The 15278-nt window shown below is 43.1% G+C and overlaps 1 protein-coding gene across 4 annotated transcripts in view; it reads right to left on the bottom strand.

Annotated features, from left to right (window-relative positions):
• Positions 1-3446: 3446 nt before the first annotated feature.
• JMJD1C (jumonji domain containing 1C) overlaps positions 3447-15278 on the bottom strand; it is a 166842-nt gene continuing 155010 nt past the window's right edge. For all 4 annotated transcript variants that reach the window (XM_086616769.1, XM_086616767.1, XM_086616771.1 and 1 more), the window contains 6 exons: positions 15081-15211; positions 13798-13920; positions 12612-12751; positions 10155-10331; positions 4583-4714; positions 3447-4238 (listed from right to left, as the gene is read on the bottom strand). In XM_086616769.1, the coding sequence (XP_086472895.1) occupies positions 4149-4238; positions 4583-4714; positions 10155-10331; positions 12612-12751; positions 13798-13920; positions 15081-15211 (793 nt within the window). In that variant the 3' untranslated portion in view covers positions 3447-4148. The remainder of the gene's footprint in view (positions 4239-4582; positions 4715-10154; positions 10332-12611; positions 12752-13797; positions 13921-15080; positions 15212-15278) is intronic.

Consider the following 15278-nt stretch of genomic DNA (forward strand, 5'->3'; position numbering starts at 1 on the left):
GAGAGGGCTTGACAGGATGTCACGGGAGAGGGTGCGAACAGAATTACCACCTACAGAAAAGGTCAGAGAGCATGAGAACGTAGTGCTGATCAGATGGGGGTTCGGCTTCCACACACAGATCTGAGCAGTTCCTGTGAAGCCAGATGAGTTAGACGAGCAGAATAAACAGATTTTAAAATCAGATTGTTATAAGCCCCTACGTCTGACCTGCCTAACAGGGACCACAATTTCACTGCTGGCAATTCCAGCAATCCAGTAACTTCTGTTTCAGCTAAACCCTACGCACAGCCAGCCAGCCATGCTGAATACTTCAAATCTCAGCAGCCCCTCTTTGTTTGCTAATTACTTACTCTTCGTTAGTTACCTCTGCAGTCAGAATAGGAAGAAAATTGCCGTGGTCATTTACTGTATGGCAGTGCAGGGGGTGGAGGAGACAATGAGGAGCTGGAAAGGGCTGAGGGAAGGAGGGGGTGTGCAGAGAGCCAGGCTTGCAGTTTTGGTGACTTTGAGATGTGAGATTTCAAAGGACAGAAAAAGAGAGGAAGAGTTTCATGGAGAGCAGAGCACATTGAGACAGAGCTTGGTCTCAGTAGGAAGGTGGCAAAAGATGACGTGGTACTTCAACTCTTGTTCTAGGAGCTGACAGCATTCCTGCACTCAAACAGCTCCAGCTGATGGCATCGAATATTTCTAGCTGTACTAAAGTAGTTGAGACTGTAGACCAAAAAACCTCCTAGAGTCTTTAGGGAAGGAAGATGGGAAACACAGGCCCAGTAACACCTCACAGAACATGGAAATGGTCAAGAGGGGAAAACTAACCTGAAAAAAAAACCCCACCTCCCCACAAACCTCCCTTCAGTCTCGGACATCAGCTATGACAATCTCAGGTGGTACTGACAGCCAGCACAGCGCCAGCCCCGCTTCTTGCTCCCATTTCCTGTGTGGGAGCTGGGAGCTCCACTTCATTGTGGTGGAGCCAGAAATCTGAGAGACATTGAATAAGCTGAATTTCACACACAAAGCAGTTTTTAAAAAGCACCAGAATTTTTGCCTTTTAGTGGTATTTGGGGTAGCTGTTACCTTTAACATTAATTTCTTGTGCTCTGCTATTGCGTGCAGATGTGGCTTGCAGTCTTTTTGAGCTGATGGCAATAAACATGTGACAGGGCTCCGCGTTGTGCTCAGCTTGTGCCACGTTTTCCTTGTTCACTCACTTTTGGCTTCTTCCCCTCCCATTAGCAACTGGGAAACACCATCATAATTATGGGCAGCTTATGAGGCCATCCCATCCACGCTGGCAGCCAGTTCCCAAAGCAATGTGCAAAATGCACCAGGTTATGTTTTTACGCATTGCAAATCCATCAGATATACCCCATCAACCACAAAATTTTAGAACTGTCCATCTGGTGTAACTTCCACAGCAATTTACCACACATGAACTTAGTTTAAGTAAACACTTGATAGTGGACAGTTAAATTCTGTAGCGACTACAGTGAAATCCTACCTATGCAGTTCCAACTAATTTATCAATTTATATCTTTGCTATGAAAGCAGCAAGGATCTACTTACCCCAGCAACTGCGCAGCGCATCATGCCACGCTGCAGCTTGAGCCCATCGGTTTTGCTTCTCCAAAACTAAACATTTTGTCTTAAAATCCTGTCAGTCTCTCACGCTTTTCTTTGGGAGGGTTCTTGCTGCTTTGCCATCCATTTCACCCACAGGTTTTTGCACATTCACAACTTCATCACACACTTAAGGATTCATCAGCAAAGGTGGCAGGAGAAAAGTCACAAAGGTGAAACTTCAATATTCACACTAGGAAATACAAACGAGCCTGTGTCCAGCAACTCCTTCGGTTCCCACCTGAGGAGGTGGGAACTTCTTCGGCCTCCCAGGCACAAGCGGGGACCCCTCCCCGGGTCTGCAAGTGCTGCAGGGTGACAAGGGCTGACAGGGTGACAGGGGTGTCAGCGCCCCGCAGGGGCCCAACGGACACTGCCGAAGCCCGGACCTCGGAGCAGCAGGTGCCGTCCGCCGGGCAGCCACTGGCAGTGAAGCACTGGAACGCCTTTGAGAAGAGGCAGAGCAGGAAGGCTCTGAAGCAGAGGCTTCAGGCAGGGCAGGCCCAGCAGCACGGCACTTTCTGACAGTAACTCAGGGAGAACCAACCTGTTCCTTTCAATTCCACTACAGACACCCCAGCACAAGGAGCGAGGTGTGGTGACAGCCCACGGTCCAGGCCCCAACAACTGCTCTTTGTGTAGACAAAAACCAAGGCGGGGGGGGGGGGGGGGGAGGGGGAGGGGTGCATGGCCATCTGCAGCAGGGACACAAATAGCAGCAGCCTCCAGAAATTTCAAAAATGTTAAAAGTACCTCACCAAAACTCTAGGGAAAAATATTTAGCCTTAAGATTAAAATTCACTCACTCACATATCCCAAACTTTTTTTTTTTTAAAAAAGTACGCGTGACTGAAGTCCACTTGGCATTAAGCAAACCTACACTGGCAGGTTTGGCACCTGCCAGCAACACTCTGGGTAAAGACAGACGCTGCATGTAACCAACTGGGTACAAAGCTGACAATCAACTGCCAAGCACAGCAACGTTAACCCCAATGGGTTTCTTTGCAACTTCAAACAAATTCCAAGTTTTCAAACCAACGGAATGAAGAACTTTGCTGTTGGAACCAGAAATCGCTGTCATGTTTCACTATTTAAGATAACTCATGCACTTTTTTTTGTGACCCATAACCCACTCAGACATGCCAGAGTGGGAGCAGTAACCAGGCCAGCGACTCTCCCCTTCTGGATACATCACGAGCACCCTAACAGCTGCACCTAACATTTGATGTAAAATCTAAACATTTTAATAGTTTTAATTATTTAAATCCATTACAATTTAACTTTTCAAACTAACTCCAAGAGCTGGAACTCTGCTCAACTGTCTAAAATTTATCATTTTTAAGTAAAAACAGATACTTTTTTTTAAAACATCCATTATTTTGCTTACTACTTGAAGTGTAAGGAGCCGAGATGCGATAAAAAAAACCCTGTTCCACAGAAATTCCTTTCCCTCTTTGCCCAAAGTGTCAGATCATTAAAGAGAGAAGGTAAGTGATGGTTAAATTGTTTTATTCTTAAGGAGAGGCTCTTTCCAGCTCAGCTGTTGCTCTGTGCTCCAGCAGTTCTGTCTCAAACCCAGAGAGGGCAGAGCGGCACACAGGAACCACGGCGGAACATTTCACACGTCACAGTTTGAGTCCGTGGTGAAGGAACGACTCGGGCTGTCACACATAGAGCACAAACACAGAAAATGAGGACGACCAGACGACATTTGATAAAGTCATTTTAATGGAAAATGTAAAACCCCTTTCAACTTCAATGTACAAAGCATGTGTAACACTTGCACTTTTAACAAATTAAAGCAAGCCAATGTTTTAAAAAAATACATCATTGAATGTATATATGTATATATTTACATAGCATATTAAGTTTAATATTTAGCTTTAAAAGTTCACATAAATTTTACCAAAATGAGACAATTTTTAAATAAATTACACCTTTTGAAAACGTTTAATTGTACACTGAATAGCTTCAATAAAATACTGAAGTGTCTGTATTTAATATCTACTTTATATACTTTATATTTTACAAAGTTTACAATTATTTGGCAGTAATTTTCAGATTATGACATGACTGCTGTGCGGACTCAGCAAGATCCCAAATGCAGGCAATAGCTGGTGTTTGTGTCCTACTCTCACAGTAACTGTCTCAATGTAGTGAAAAATATCTGAATTATTTTAGCAAACTGTACAAGTCACATTTACATTTGATCAACAATATAGCATAGAATTTTGTGGTTTTTTTCCAAAAATAAATACATCATCTTAAATCTTTGACATTTCACAAACTTCATGTACATTATAATACAGGGCAGCAGAACGCTGCTCAATTGTTTGCAAGTCTAACGTGTAATCACAGTGGCTGTGATATGAAACTCTACCCTTGCAGTGTCATTAACAAGTAACTACCATCACTATGTTTTCTTGGCACTGATGGTTTGTGAAGCTTAAATTAGTGTGCAGACCGTTCCTGTATCAGAAAAAAATAACCTCTGTTCAATGTTAACGCAAAAAAGCAGAGCGCGCTTAGTTTTCATCCATATCTTCCATTTCGCCTTCATGAATCTTCAGAGCTCTCACCATTTCTTTAACTGCATGATACAAGATGTTTTTAACCTGCAAGAACATCGGACATGTTTTAGTACGGCTTACGACTAAGCAACGCGTCGAAGTAACTGTCTTCAGGACACTGAGCCTAGTGGATGGAACAAAACAACAAAAAGGAAGGCTACATCCAGCCAGTGCAAAAGGAAACACCTTTTTACACATTTTAAAACAAGAAATAAAGAAAACCAGTAACTCAAGGGAGAGTCACTTACACCCCTGGCATTCGTGCTGCTGCTCATTGTTATTCTGTGTGAACAGCAGTGAGGAAGTAGCTCCACGAAGCGCTCCGCATTTCAATGAGCCCGAGCACGCCCTGCCTTCCAACAGCTTCCAGAGCAGAGCTCATTTCCTACCTGCAGTTTATCATCATAATTGATTTCTTCCTTTGACAGCCTCAGCTCCTGCGTTAAGTGAAATGACTGTACAAGATGTTCTGGAGACACAAAGTCTTCAGTTACTTGAACGCAGCTGTGAAAGTTTTGCACCTATCCAAAATAACAAGAAGAGACTGATAATTAGTATTTTGGGGTCGTTATTAGGCAGAGATACCTGAGAAAGAAGCGGGCCTTGAGATGTCTGACACCACAGGCTTATCAGACTACAGGGCGTCTGCCTACGTTTAACGCAGAGAGCAATTAATCCCAGTTGGCTTCTGGCAAAAGGCACACTGTGAGCAGTGCTCCTCTGCCCGTGCTCCGGCGCTGCTTCCTGCAGTCGGCTCACACACCAATGCAACACACTCCGATGGGTTATTCCACCCTTTTACCAGGTGCACAGGCACCGCTGCTGCGTGCCACGTACTGCTACCGCATGGCCGTTTCCAGAATGCCACGCTGGCGCCGCTGCCACACACCAACTCCGCGGCAGCCTTGCCCCTGCAGGACCCGGCTCCTCCGGCCACGCAGACACACCAAAAGCTCGCACCCACACCCTGCCAGGCACAACTTGCCACCTTCACTCAAAGTAATTGCCGGTGGAAACATTTAAAAGAAAAAAAAAAAAAACCATGAACAAAGGGGCAGGTTCAGAAGAAGGGGTAAAAAAAGCACTCTCTTTTTTCTCTAAACACCACTTCTTACTGGTAAGAGGTAACTACTTAGAGACACAGACGCCATCTCCTGCCACCAGGTTGTATCTAGAGGACAAGGGAAAGGAAAAAACACAACAAAAGGTTGTGACCTGAGTACTGACTCCTGTTTGCCCTCTTAGAAACACACAGCATCAGGTTTTCACTAAAGCCTTAGAAATTACACTGTTTCTTCAGCACGTCAAAAACCCTGTTTCCTCAAATTCTAACTGCTCATCAAATTGTGTAATGTTGATCCTGCAAATTTACCAAAGCTGGCAGGGTGGAGAACGAGTGCCTTTGCCATCTTAGGAAACAAACAGTCCCACCCTGCTCAGTACTGATGAAGATCGGCACATTTTAAGCTCCAGCCTAGCAAAATCTCGAGTTTTTTAATGCACAGTCTAAAATCTCCATTGTGATACCTGACATTCAAAAAGCCTTTGGGGCCCACACAGTCGAGGACACAGCACTTCCATTTAAAAATTAGTTTGTTCTTCAAAAAGTCTGTTTTGGTCTGATTTTATAACGTCAGTGTGCCCCTTGACAGGTGGAATCCCAGAGGGTGACCCCTAGCTAAACATCAGTGTTGCACGTGGGGTTTCTGCAGCCTTGTAACCGTCAAGGACAACGCGGCGCTGCTCCCTCCTGCACATTTGTCAGAAGAGAAACTGTTCTGGAGTCCAAGAGGGTTTGTTGATGCCACACAACGTGCGAATGGCAGAGCCACAAGCAAGGACGCAGCTGCAAAGTGCCACCACGAGGCTCCCACCAGCACCCAGGGAATTTCCTAAAGCTCCAGCTGAAATGTCTCTGCGTGGCGCCGCCGGGCTGCTCGCTCCAGCCCCCTCTGTTCCCTCGCAGGCTTCTCACCTGTTTCAAGTCTCTGCCTGCCCTTGTTCTCCTTTCCGCCCCATGCAAATCCCACACCACTCTTCCCCCTTCTCACTGAGACAAGACATGACTGACTCCCTCTCCCTCCGATGCAGAAGGGGCAGTGTTTGTGGACCTCGTCTGTCCTTCTGCTGTGCCCTCAGCCTCCTTCCCTCCCAGGGCCTGTCTTCGCGGCGTGCAAGACTCTTGGGGGAAGATAAGACTTTACAGATTTAAGTACCAGTCTGGTACTTAGCCTGGGACTGCTCTGGCAGCCCACAGGCAGTTCTATTTATCGCATTTACAATACAGGCTGACACAACCACGCACACAACGCACACATTTAGCAACGACTCCCCGAAGGTTCGTGGGGTGAGGACTCCAGCACTCCCACCGCTGTGCCAGTTCCAGCTGAACCGAGAGCAGAGCTTCGCCCTCAGCTCACGCAGAGCGGAGGTTTTCCAGCAGGGCCCGGGAGACGGGTGGAGTATCAGAAAAACCTCAGACCTGGGCTCGGACAGGGAAAGGTGAGCAGGGAAGGGAGGAAAGGGCTGTCCATCCTCATGGCCACAGCTGCTCACCACACAGCCGTCACCCTCCTGCTCTTACACCCAGGATCAGCAATTTCCTGCACAGCTTTGCCCCAGGGCCAGCACTCAGCCCAGCAGCTCTGCATATGCATCTCCCAGACCTTTATCCTACATCCTTATCGCAACATCGCTGGGATGTCGCCTTACCTCCAGCGTGTTATTTTACAATATATTATCCTGCTGTTAAATCAAGATAATACCACTATAAAAAACATTCTAACAACCTGTTCTACTACGAACAAGTCTTGCATGTAGCCTGAACAACACATTTCAATCACCGACTTGAGTATTTCTATCTTTTAATTTGTTGCTAAAATATTTTACAAATTTAGAGTCACCAAATTAAAATGGGGGGGGCATCCCTAAAGGATGACTGTGATACAGGATGACCCAGAGCAGAGCAGCAGAAAGAGTGAATCATTCAAAAGAACAGTAAAAAAAACCCTTTTTTTAAGCTGGAGAAGCTTCCAAGGAGAGCTGAGGGCTCGCTGTCCCAAGAGCCAGCAAGAGCACAATGCCCAGACATTAGGAAAGCAGGAGATGCTTCTGAGTGCCCCTACTCGCACAGCCAAGAAGAAAGGAGATAGAATCCTGCAGTGCATCACTCAAGGTATGTTCAGGAACGCATCTGCAGAGGAGACCAGTCCAACACTGTGTCTATTTCTGGTTTCCCCAGGGAGAGCAATTCCCTGCACAAGAGGTACTGACAAGGCTACTCTGACCGTCACAGCTCACAGGAGAGGCTCTCTCTCCCACTCCACTGCTGGAACAGTTTGACTTTGCCTACTGAAACGATCATAAGGGGGACGTGACTGCTCTCTGCAAGCACATGGGGAGGGGAGGGAAACCTGAGAAGCAAGAGGAATGCTTTATGCCAACATAAAATATTAAGAACAAGTTGCTTTAAAAGCTAGACATTAATCCACAGAAGCTGGGAGGAGGGGAAGAGTAACATCTAGAAGAAATACACACAACCTCCTCCATGTTAGAGCAGTAAAATCGTAGACCAGCATGTCAGAAGCAGCAGTGTGACAACAATCCTAACTGGCTCCGGAACTGAAGTATCTGAGCTACACTGTGCCATGATGACAGGCAGCCAAGCTCCCTAACTCCTTCCCTCAGTCTTGATTTCCTCTGCTCCGTGACATTACTGATGAGCAAATAAAATACCACCAAATTTAGTATCTACTCCCATTCAGTTTTAATTACTAAAGATTCACGATGCGCATGTAAACGTGAAACACTTTACATGTAAACTTAACCCGGTACGTATCCTTGTTCAGCCTTTTTAAGTGTTTAAATGTGCTTGGTGTATCTGCAGCGTTGGTGCTGATCCCTAAGGTCGGTGTTTATGCATCGCTATATGGAGAGCACTATACACGTACATGAAAGAACATGATGCTTTCATTTCCTCCTACGTGGCAGATTCACAGGAACTTCTTACTGAAGATGAAAAGGTTCTCAGCTTCACCCACCAAGGTTTAAAAGCACCATGTTATTAACTCCTTGGTGCCAGAAGCTAGAACATTACCACTTCAAAAGCAATCTGGAGTTTAAAGCCAAGGAGATAAAGGTAAGAGTGTCTTATTTTTGGTCCTTAAATCTACGAACCGCAGGGGAGCCTGGAACAGTCCCATTACTTCATGTTTCATATTCTATATGACTTTATATAATGCCGTATGCTATATAAAACAGATTTCCCAGTATGTTTGTTATTTTCTGTGGATTCCCTTTTCACTCTTGTATCTGGCATATCTCTCTCTCTTGCTTCGAGAGATGAGAGTAAGGTTACTGGAGGATACAATACAAATCTTAGCAACTCTGGGAGTCCTGACTGCTTTAGCCTAACAGGAGGTAAGAACAACATCAATGCCAGACGTTCTTTCTCCTTTGTGAAGCAACATCAAGCCCTGGAGACACAGTACAGGGAAAGGCAACCTACGACCACCCAAGATTTGGTCATGTGGGTTCGTGTGTGGGTTGTTTACCCCCCCCTCCCCCCTTTTTTTATTTTGTTTGTTTTTTGGTGGTGGTGTGTTTTGTTTGGGGTTTTTTTCTCCTTTCTTTTGCCAGAAAACAAATCCACACAGATCATCTGGGGCTAACATATCACCATGTGAAACCCATCTATAGACTCCCTGGAATGACAAAGGAGTTGAGTCTGAGTAAGGTACCTGTTGCTTTCAGAGGCCCAGCAACTGACAGAGCCAGCAGACAGATTGGGGACGTAATACCTGTCATCACCACCCAGCCATTTTTTTCCACAGAGAAAAACTCTACTGCCCTGGTCACGGTGACATGGTTAAGCCATCGCTTCCTCTCTGCCCACAAGAGGCAGCGGTTGGAAGCTGATCTGCAGAGCAGAAACCAAATAGCATCTTCTTCAGAAAGGCCTGGCCTCGCTTGAACCTGGGTGGAGATCAATGATAAATCTTTAACAGCAAGATGGTTTACGAGCCCTACTGCAGGGTGGGGATGCTCCTCATGCCTTGATAGTCAGCTACCTAATTAGTGGTGCTTGACAGCTGGCAGACAGCAAGAAAGCAGGCTCCATTTCCTGTTGAAACAGGAAAAGGTTCATAAAGTGAAGAAAAATAAATCTAGAACTGCCCATTTGTCTAAACGATCATGCTTTCTTCCTCTTTTCACCAAGAAGCAGCAGCTTACAGGCTGAGGAAAAAAAAAAACCACCAAACCAAATCAATTAAATCCTATGTGCTAGGAGAAGAGTGAAGCTTCCCACACAAATTGATACTGTTTCTCCAGAACTGCCCTACTGGCAGTACTACCTCTTACACAATTAAGAATTAAATCAGCCCAGTTGCTGCAAAGGTGGTATCACTCTTTCTGATGGTAAGGAAAGCTGCTGAAAGGACAATGATGCCTACTGGTGATTGATTCACCTTCTGTGTAAAAAGGAACTTAATGTGGACCAGGTAAACAACTTCTAAATCCTGTTACACAAACATCTTTTTATACTCAAACTGTCTCTACAATTCCCCTACAGCTGAAGACAAACACGATGACAAACGACACACAAGTATTTTTAATCTGCCTGGGTTGCTCCCTGCCTCTCCGGGGTTTGGTTAAATTTCAGTTTAGAAGAAAAAATTACTAACTTGACTTTGCTATAACTAAAACCAGCTTAATTAGAAATCTGCTACTGAAATGAAAAATAGCAACAGTATTATTTCACACGTTCAAGCTGCTGTATGTTAGTGCTGGCCAGTTACCTACACAAGCAGATGTACGTTGCTGTACGTTCTATACACTAATAGCTACCAGTAAGAAAACAAAATCTAATGTGAGTACAGATGGAGTTACACTTTGAGAAAAAGTTATTTTATTGTATTTTTGTTACTTAATCCTGTGTGTCTTTAAACAAATGTACATTACCTGATGAAGTGCTCCTGCTGGTAGAATAATAGCATCACCAAGAAACTGAATAACTGTACAGGTTTTTACTCCGTATTCTTCAAGAAGTCTTTGGCGAAGTTTTTTGTTCACATACCAACTCTGATCACGTATTGGATCATGCTCTGGTAAAACTTCTAAGCCTTGCTCTTTTGCTATCTGTAAGTACAGAAAAGATCCCAAATCACTTTCAAAAGAAGCTCAACCTTTTGCTACCTTTTGCAACCCTACTGTGTTCCCAATACCAAAATTTTAGTTAGATTCAAAAGAACCTCAAAGGAACAGAGAAGTCCCACTGAACTGAAGACATCTGCATAACTCCCACTCCAAAATGTAGAGCTTTAAAGAACTCAGCACAATAATATATTAATAAGCAACATGCTCTCTGTTTTCTTTCATCAAGAAAATAAAATTTGACCTCGAGTTCCTATGCTGCAAAAAACCTTCCGTTTTGACACACACGTGTAATGCCACAACCTCAGCTCAGGAAAAAAGCAGCAGATAAAAAACTAAGAGTGATTTGGTCCTGGGCAACCTGCTCTATGTGACTCTGCTGGAGCACAGGGCTGGACAAAAGGACCTCAAGAGGTCCCCTTCCAACCTCAACACTTTGTGATAAGAAGTTATTTTCGTACCATCCCATCAAGGAATTAGAAAGTATGATATTAAAAAAAACCCAACTTGCTGACAGCAGCAGACTTAACTGCAACAACCATTTCTCATCAAGTTAACCATGGGGAACAAACATCGCCCTTAATCAATTGGTAATCAATCAATCACAGTGACTAAAGAAAAAAGTGAATAAAGACAAAAACTGCGCATCTAATCCCTCTGTCATGACTCAGGAGACAATTATCTCATTAAAAGCATAGATTTTTATTCATATTAAACGTACTTAATTACATGATGCAGAGCTTGAAACTGCTCCTGTGCATTATCACCTTTCTTCCGTGCTAACAAGATACAGAGATTTTATCTCTTATCACCAGGCAAAGTGGTCCCAAGGTCTAGTCACCAATTAATCTGCAATTCAGCACTTCAAAAATACCACCACATCAAAAATACAAGGCAGTACAGTACACAATTAGTTTTGGGTATCATGGCAAGCTGTGGCAAAAATGGCAAACTTCCTTACGTAGCACCCTAAGTATTTCTGGTTTAAACCTGCCGCTCAAAGAGTTTCACAATATCCCTTAACTGCTCTGAAAGAAGAAACACTGAGTAATACTCATTGTCCACCTATCCCCTTGCATTTGTGATTTTGTTCACAATTCCCTCTTCCAAACTGAAGAGCCACAATCTACTTTATGAGCATCTACTTTTGAAGGAACAGAAAAGCCTTGCTCTAGAATTCATTATCTCCTGGAATTAGCTGTATTTTATTTACTAGTGCTTGTTTTTCCCCACAGTTCAGCTTGCCAAAAAGCAAACGTTTGAGTCACCACGGTACAGCTGCCCTGGGACTAAAACACTGCCTTATTGTCCAAGAGAATCTCCACTGCTAAATTTCGTAGGCTCTTCCTGCTCGCAGTAGAGACCTTGGCCTCCAGCCTGTTTACAGACCCCTTCGGTTTAGCCAGCCAAAACTCATCTGATTTTTTTTTTCCCCACAGTAGAAGACAGTGAAGACTTCTCTTCCTCAAGCAACTTCTCTTCCTCAGTGATATTTTGGTATTTCTACATCATTCATCATGACTGCCTTCTAGAACATGAAAACATGTTAAAGACAGGGCACAGAAAACTGCTTCCAAGGCTGCATCTCTAAATTTATTGCCATTGATGACTATCAATGTCCCAGTGGGGAATATTCATCCTACACGCTAAGTAATGAACTGAAGGTTCCAATGTGGTTCTAACTTGTTCATCGTACTCTGCCGAAGGAAGATCTGCACCACAGCTAACGCTGAAGAAGTTTGCTGCCCTTGGGTACAGTATCCCTCACGGCTTTTATCTTCACTAAGAGCCAAGGCACGTTCTTGGAGCTAACTACATGACACAGGGTCCTTGAGAAGATCACTGGCTGCTGGGTTGCCTAGTCAGGGTTTTTTACATGGGATAATTCACAAAAATATCAACATCTGATAATGCAAGAATGGATCAGTGACAGAAAACCACTATTCTGCAAATGCTAATACTAAAAACATCCCACCTATTCTTTGTATTAGAGAAGGACAAGAACAGATCTCCAGGCTCTCCTCAGCATTTAGAGTTTGCAGGCTACCCGTAACTCTTAAGAGGTGAGTACACATCATGTTACATGTTTTATTTGTTGACTCATGTAGCATGTCAATTATAAATTATTTTATGTGCTATAAAAGAAGTAATTTTGCTTCCCCCACTTCCCTAAGCACAGGGGTGTGGGTCTGTGACTTTTGCCTGCCCTCTTTGATTTACCAGTTACGTGGATTATATTTATAAAATATCTATTATAAATCTAACCTTTTGCAGAAACTCCCTTATCTTGTCAGCATCTTTGCCAGCATAAATGTGCCATAAAGCACCAGGTAATTCACTTGAATCTTTCAACCGCTTCCTTAAAAGGTCATCCAAATCTTCCTCTTCAAACTTCTTCAAAACTCCTAAGATGCAAACAAAAATATTTTTCAAAAACAAGACAGAGGAAAAACTGAAACTAAACACCTTCTTTTTGAGCTTCTTGTGTAAGACTGACCAGATAAAAGTTTGCCAAACACAACAGAAGTCTCCAGGTGATCCTCTTGTTCAGTGTTTGTAATTAGTTACTAGAACACGAATGCCATAAATACCTTAAAAATGACATTTTTTTTTTTTTTACATCTTTTGAATATGATAGAACACATTATCCTACCTGAAACAAATAGGGTTGGCACCCAAAAAATTAGAATTTGAAAAAGTGTTTTCCTGCAGTCAGCAATAGCAGCTTTTTGCGTGCTGTTCCGCAGCAGCCAGTCAAGACGCTGGAGCTCTCCCAATATGCTGAAGTTCTGCTGCTACTAACTCCGTGCACACGCACGTGAAAACCAAGCAAAGACAGCAAACCTCACAGCACCTCTGCTAGTCACACCCAAAATCTACGTTTGGTGACTATGGAATGAGAGGACAATAGAGTACGAGGAAAGAAACAAAACTATTTCAGTGATTTAAAGACTGTTTCATAACTTATTGCATAAGTAATAAGCCTCATACAGAGGACTAACATACGCGAATTTAGGCTCTCAGGTGCTGAAAAACTACATTACAGTCCAAATTCAACAGAGCAAACACAGTGCATCCAGAGGGGGCAGAATAAACAGAAGGTTTGGCAAATACACCAGCCTGACATAACTATTAGAACTATCCCAGCTTCCAGAGAAAATCCTTCATCCTGCACTTTCATTACCTCTGCCAGACCCCGTGCAGGAATGGTACATCAATTATAGGTAATGGCGAAAAAAGTGACGAGAGTTTGAAATAGCATTTCATAATTCATGAACTGCACTGTATTTTATGCAGAACTAACGTACGTGCAAATTCTTGAAACAAAGATCTCCCAGGTTTAAGCAAGTACTGACGGACATCTTTCATCTGCTTCAAAAGAACAGCGTCGATTTTAAAAGTGGCAGATCATTCAGCCCATCTACGCCTCTTACAATCAGTTTCCCTTTACCTGATTTGGAAAGCACCCCATTTCCTTTCGCTATGCCAACATAAACAAGGATGTTCACGACATCAGAAACTTCAATATGGAGATTTGTGGTTCCTATATCGTGGTCTTTAGTAGCAGCCACACCTATGTTACAAGATAAAATTGAGATTTGTTGTACTGCATATCCACCTTCCAACAGAACGTGCAACAGCTAACTGAGAAGAAATTCCTGAATGTACATGAAGCACCACAGAAAAGCATTTCATGTACAGACAGGCTTTAATGTGAAAATACTGAAATATACAACCTATGAACATGCTTTTGCTGCGCTTGCTAAACAATAAAATGTTAGTTTTTAACAAAGACTTTGAGATATCTCTTAGCCCCTAGGTAGCAGTTGTGCCAGAACAAAACACATTTCAGGAAACGTCTGATTATTCTGCTGATCACAACATTCCTTCTCAATCTTTCAACCTTTCAGGTTGTTCAGGACAGAGTATAAGTACAAGGAACACAGATCAAATTGGTCGCTTTTATGCCTGGCTATATAAGCTGAGGTCCTAACCAAAAGAAATCCCCAAGCAAAGAGGAAAATTAATTCTAGTTCTTAAGAGGTGAAAACATACACTCTTTAAGTCAAAAGGACATTTCAGAACACGAAGCCTTGCAGCAGGATTACATAAAAGTGTCATTAATGATTCAGTTCTCCAGACCCATGCCTTGATCACTATCATTAATATGCTTATTTCAAAGGCCATCTGGAGAAGTTTTTAAATCAAAGCCATCATGCTACAAATTACAACTCATTTCTTGTCCTATTACAACAATTTGTAAAACAGAATTGAACAAATTTCTCTGCAAAAGGAGGAGTAAATGGAAGAAGTCTGAGGGAAACAATCTTTCCTAAACAGGTTTCTGAGTACAGCACACAATACAAATAAATAAATCTAGCATTCTTCTCTTAATTTCTATGACCAGAATTATGAACACAGTAACACTTCATGATGTATTTTGTCATATGGCATTACTAAAGACAAAATCTCTCTTTGTATAAAGTAGCTAAGCATTTATACGCTTCAGAAGACCGCAAGAGCACAAGAAAAGACAGAAAGAAATGCAGAAGCAAATGACCTCTCAGGCCTGAGGTGCACATACTGTTAATATGCAAGTCAGTCAAGTATTTCTCCCACATTCCATGAACATTATCCTCCCAGCAAGCTCAGCTTTCTATCAAGGACTACAACGTGTGATATCCTACACTTCTAAGGGAAGAGGCAACTGCTGCGTTTCTAGGGCCTGCTCACCATATGCACTGCATAGTCTGGGTCCCAGATCCGGACGGACAAAAAACCCTGGCAGATGAGAAGCCAAGTTTAGTTTTCCTTCTGGGCTACAATATTCAGGTAAGGGTAAACTTTTTAGTAAGTCCTCGTATCTGGAAGAGGAAAGAAGAACGTAATTGAATTTGTGAATTTTTGAATTGAATTACGCAGAGAGAAAAA

The sequence above is a fragment of the Tauraco erythrolophus genome, chromosome 9 (genome assembly GCF_009769465.1).
Source record: "Tauraco erythrolophus isolate bTauEry1 chromosome 9, bTauEry1.pri, whole genome shotgun sequence".
Lineage (NCBI taxonomy): Eukaryota > Metazoa > Chordata > Aves > Musophagiformes > Musophagidae > Tauraco > Tauraco erythrolophus.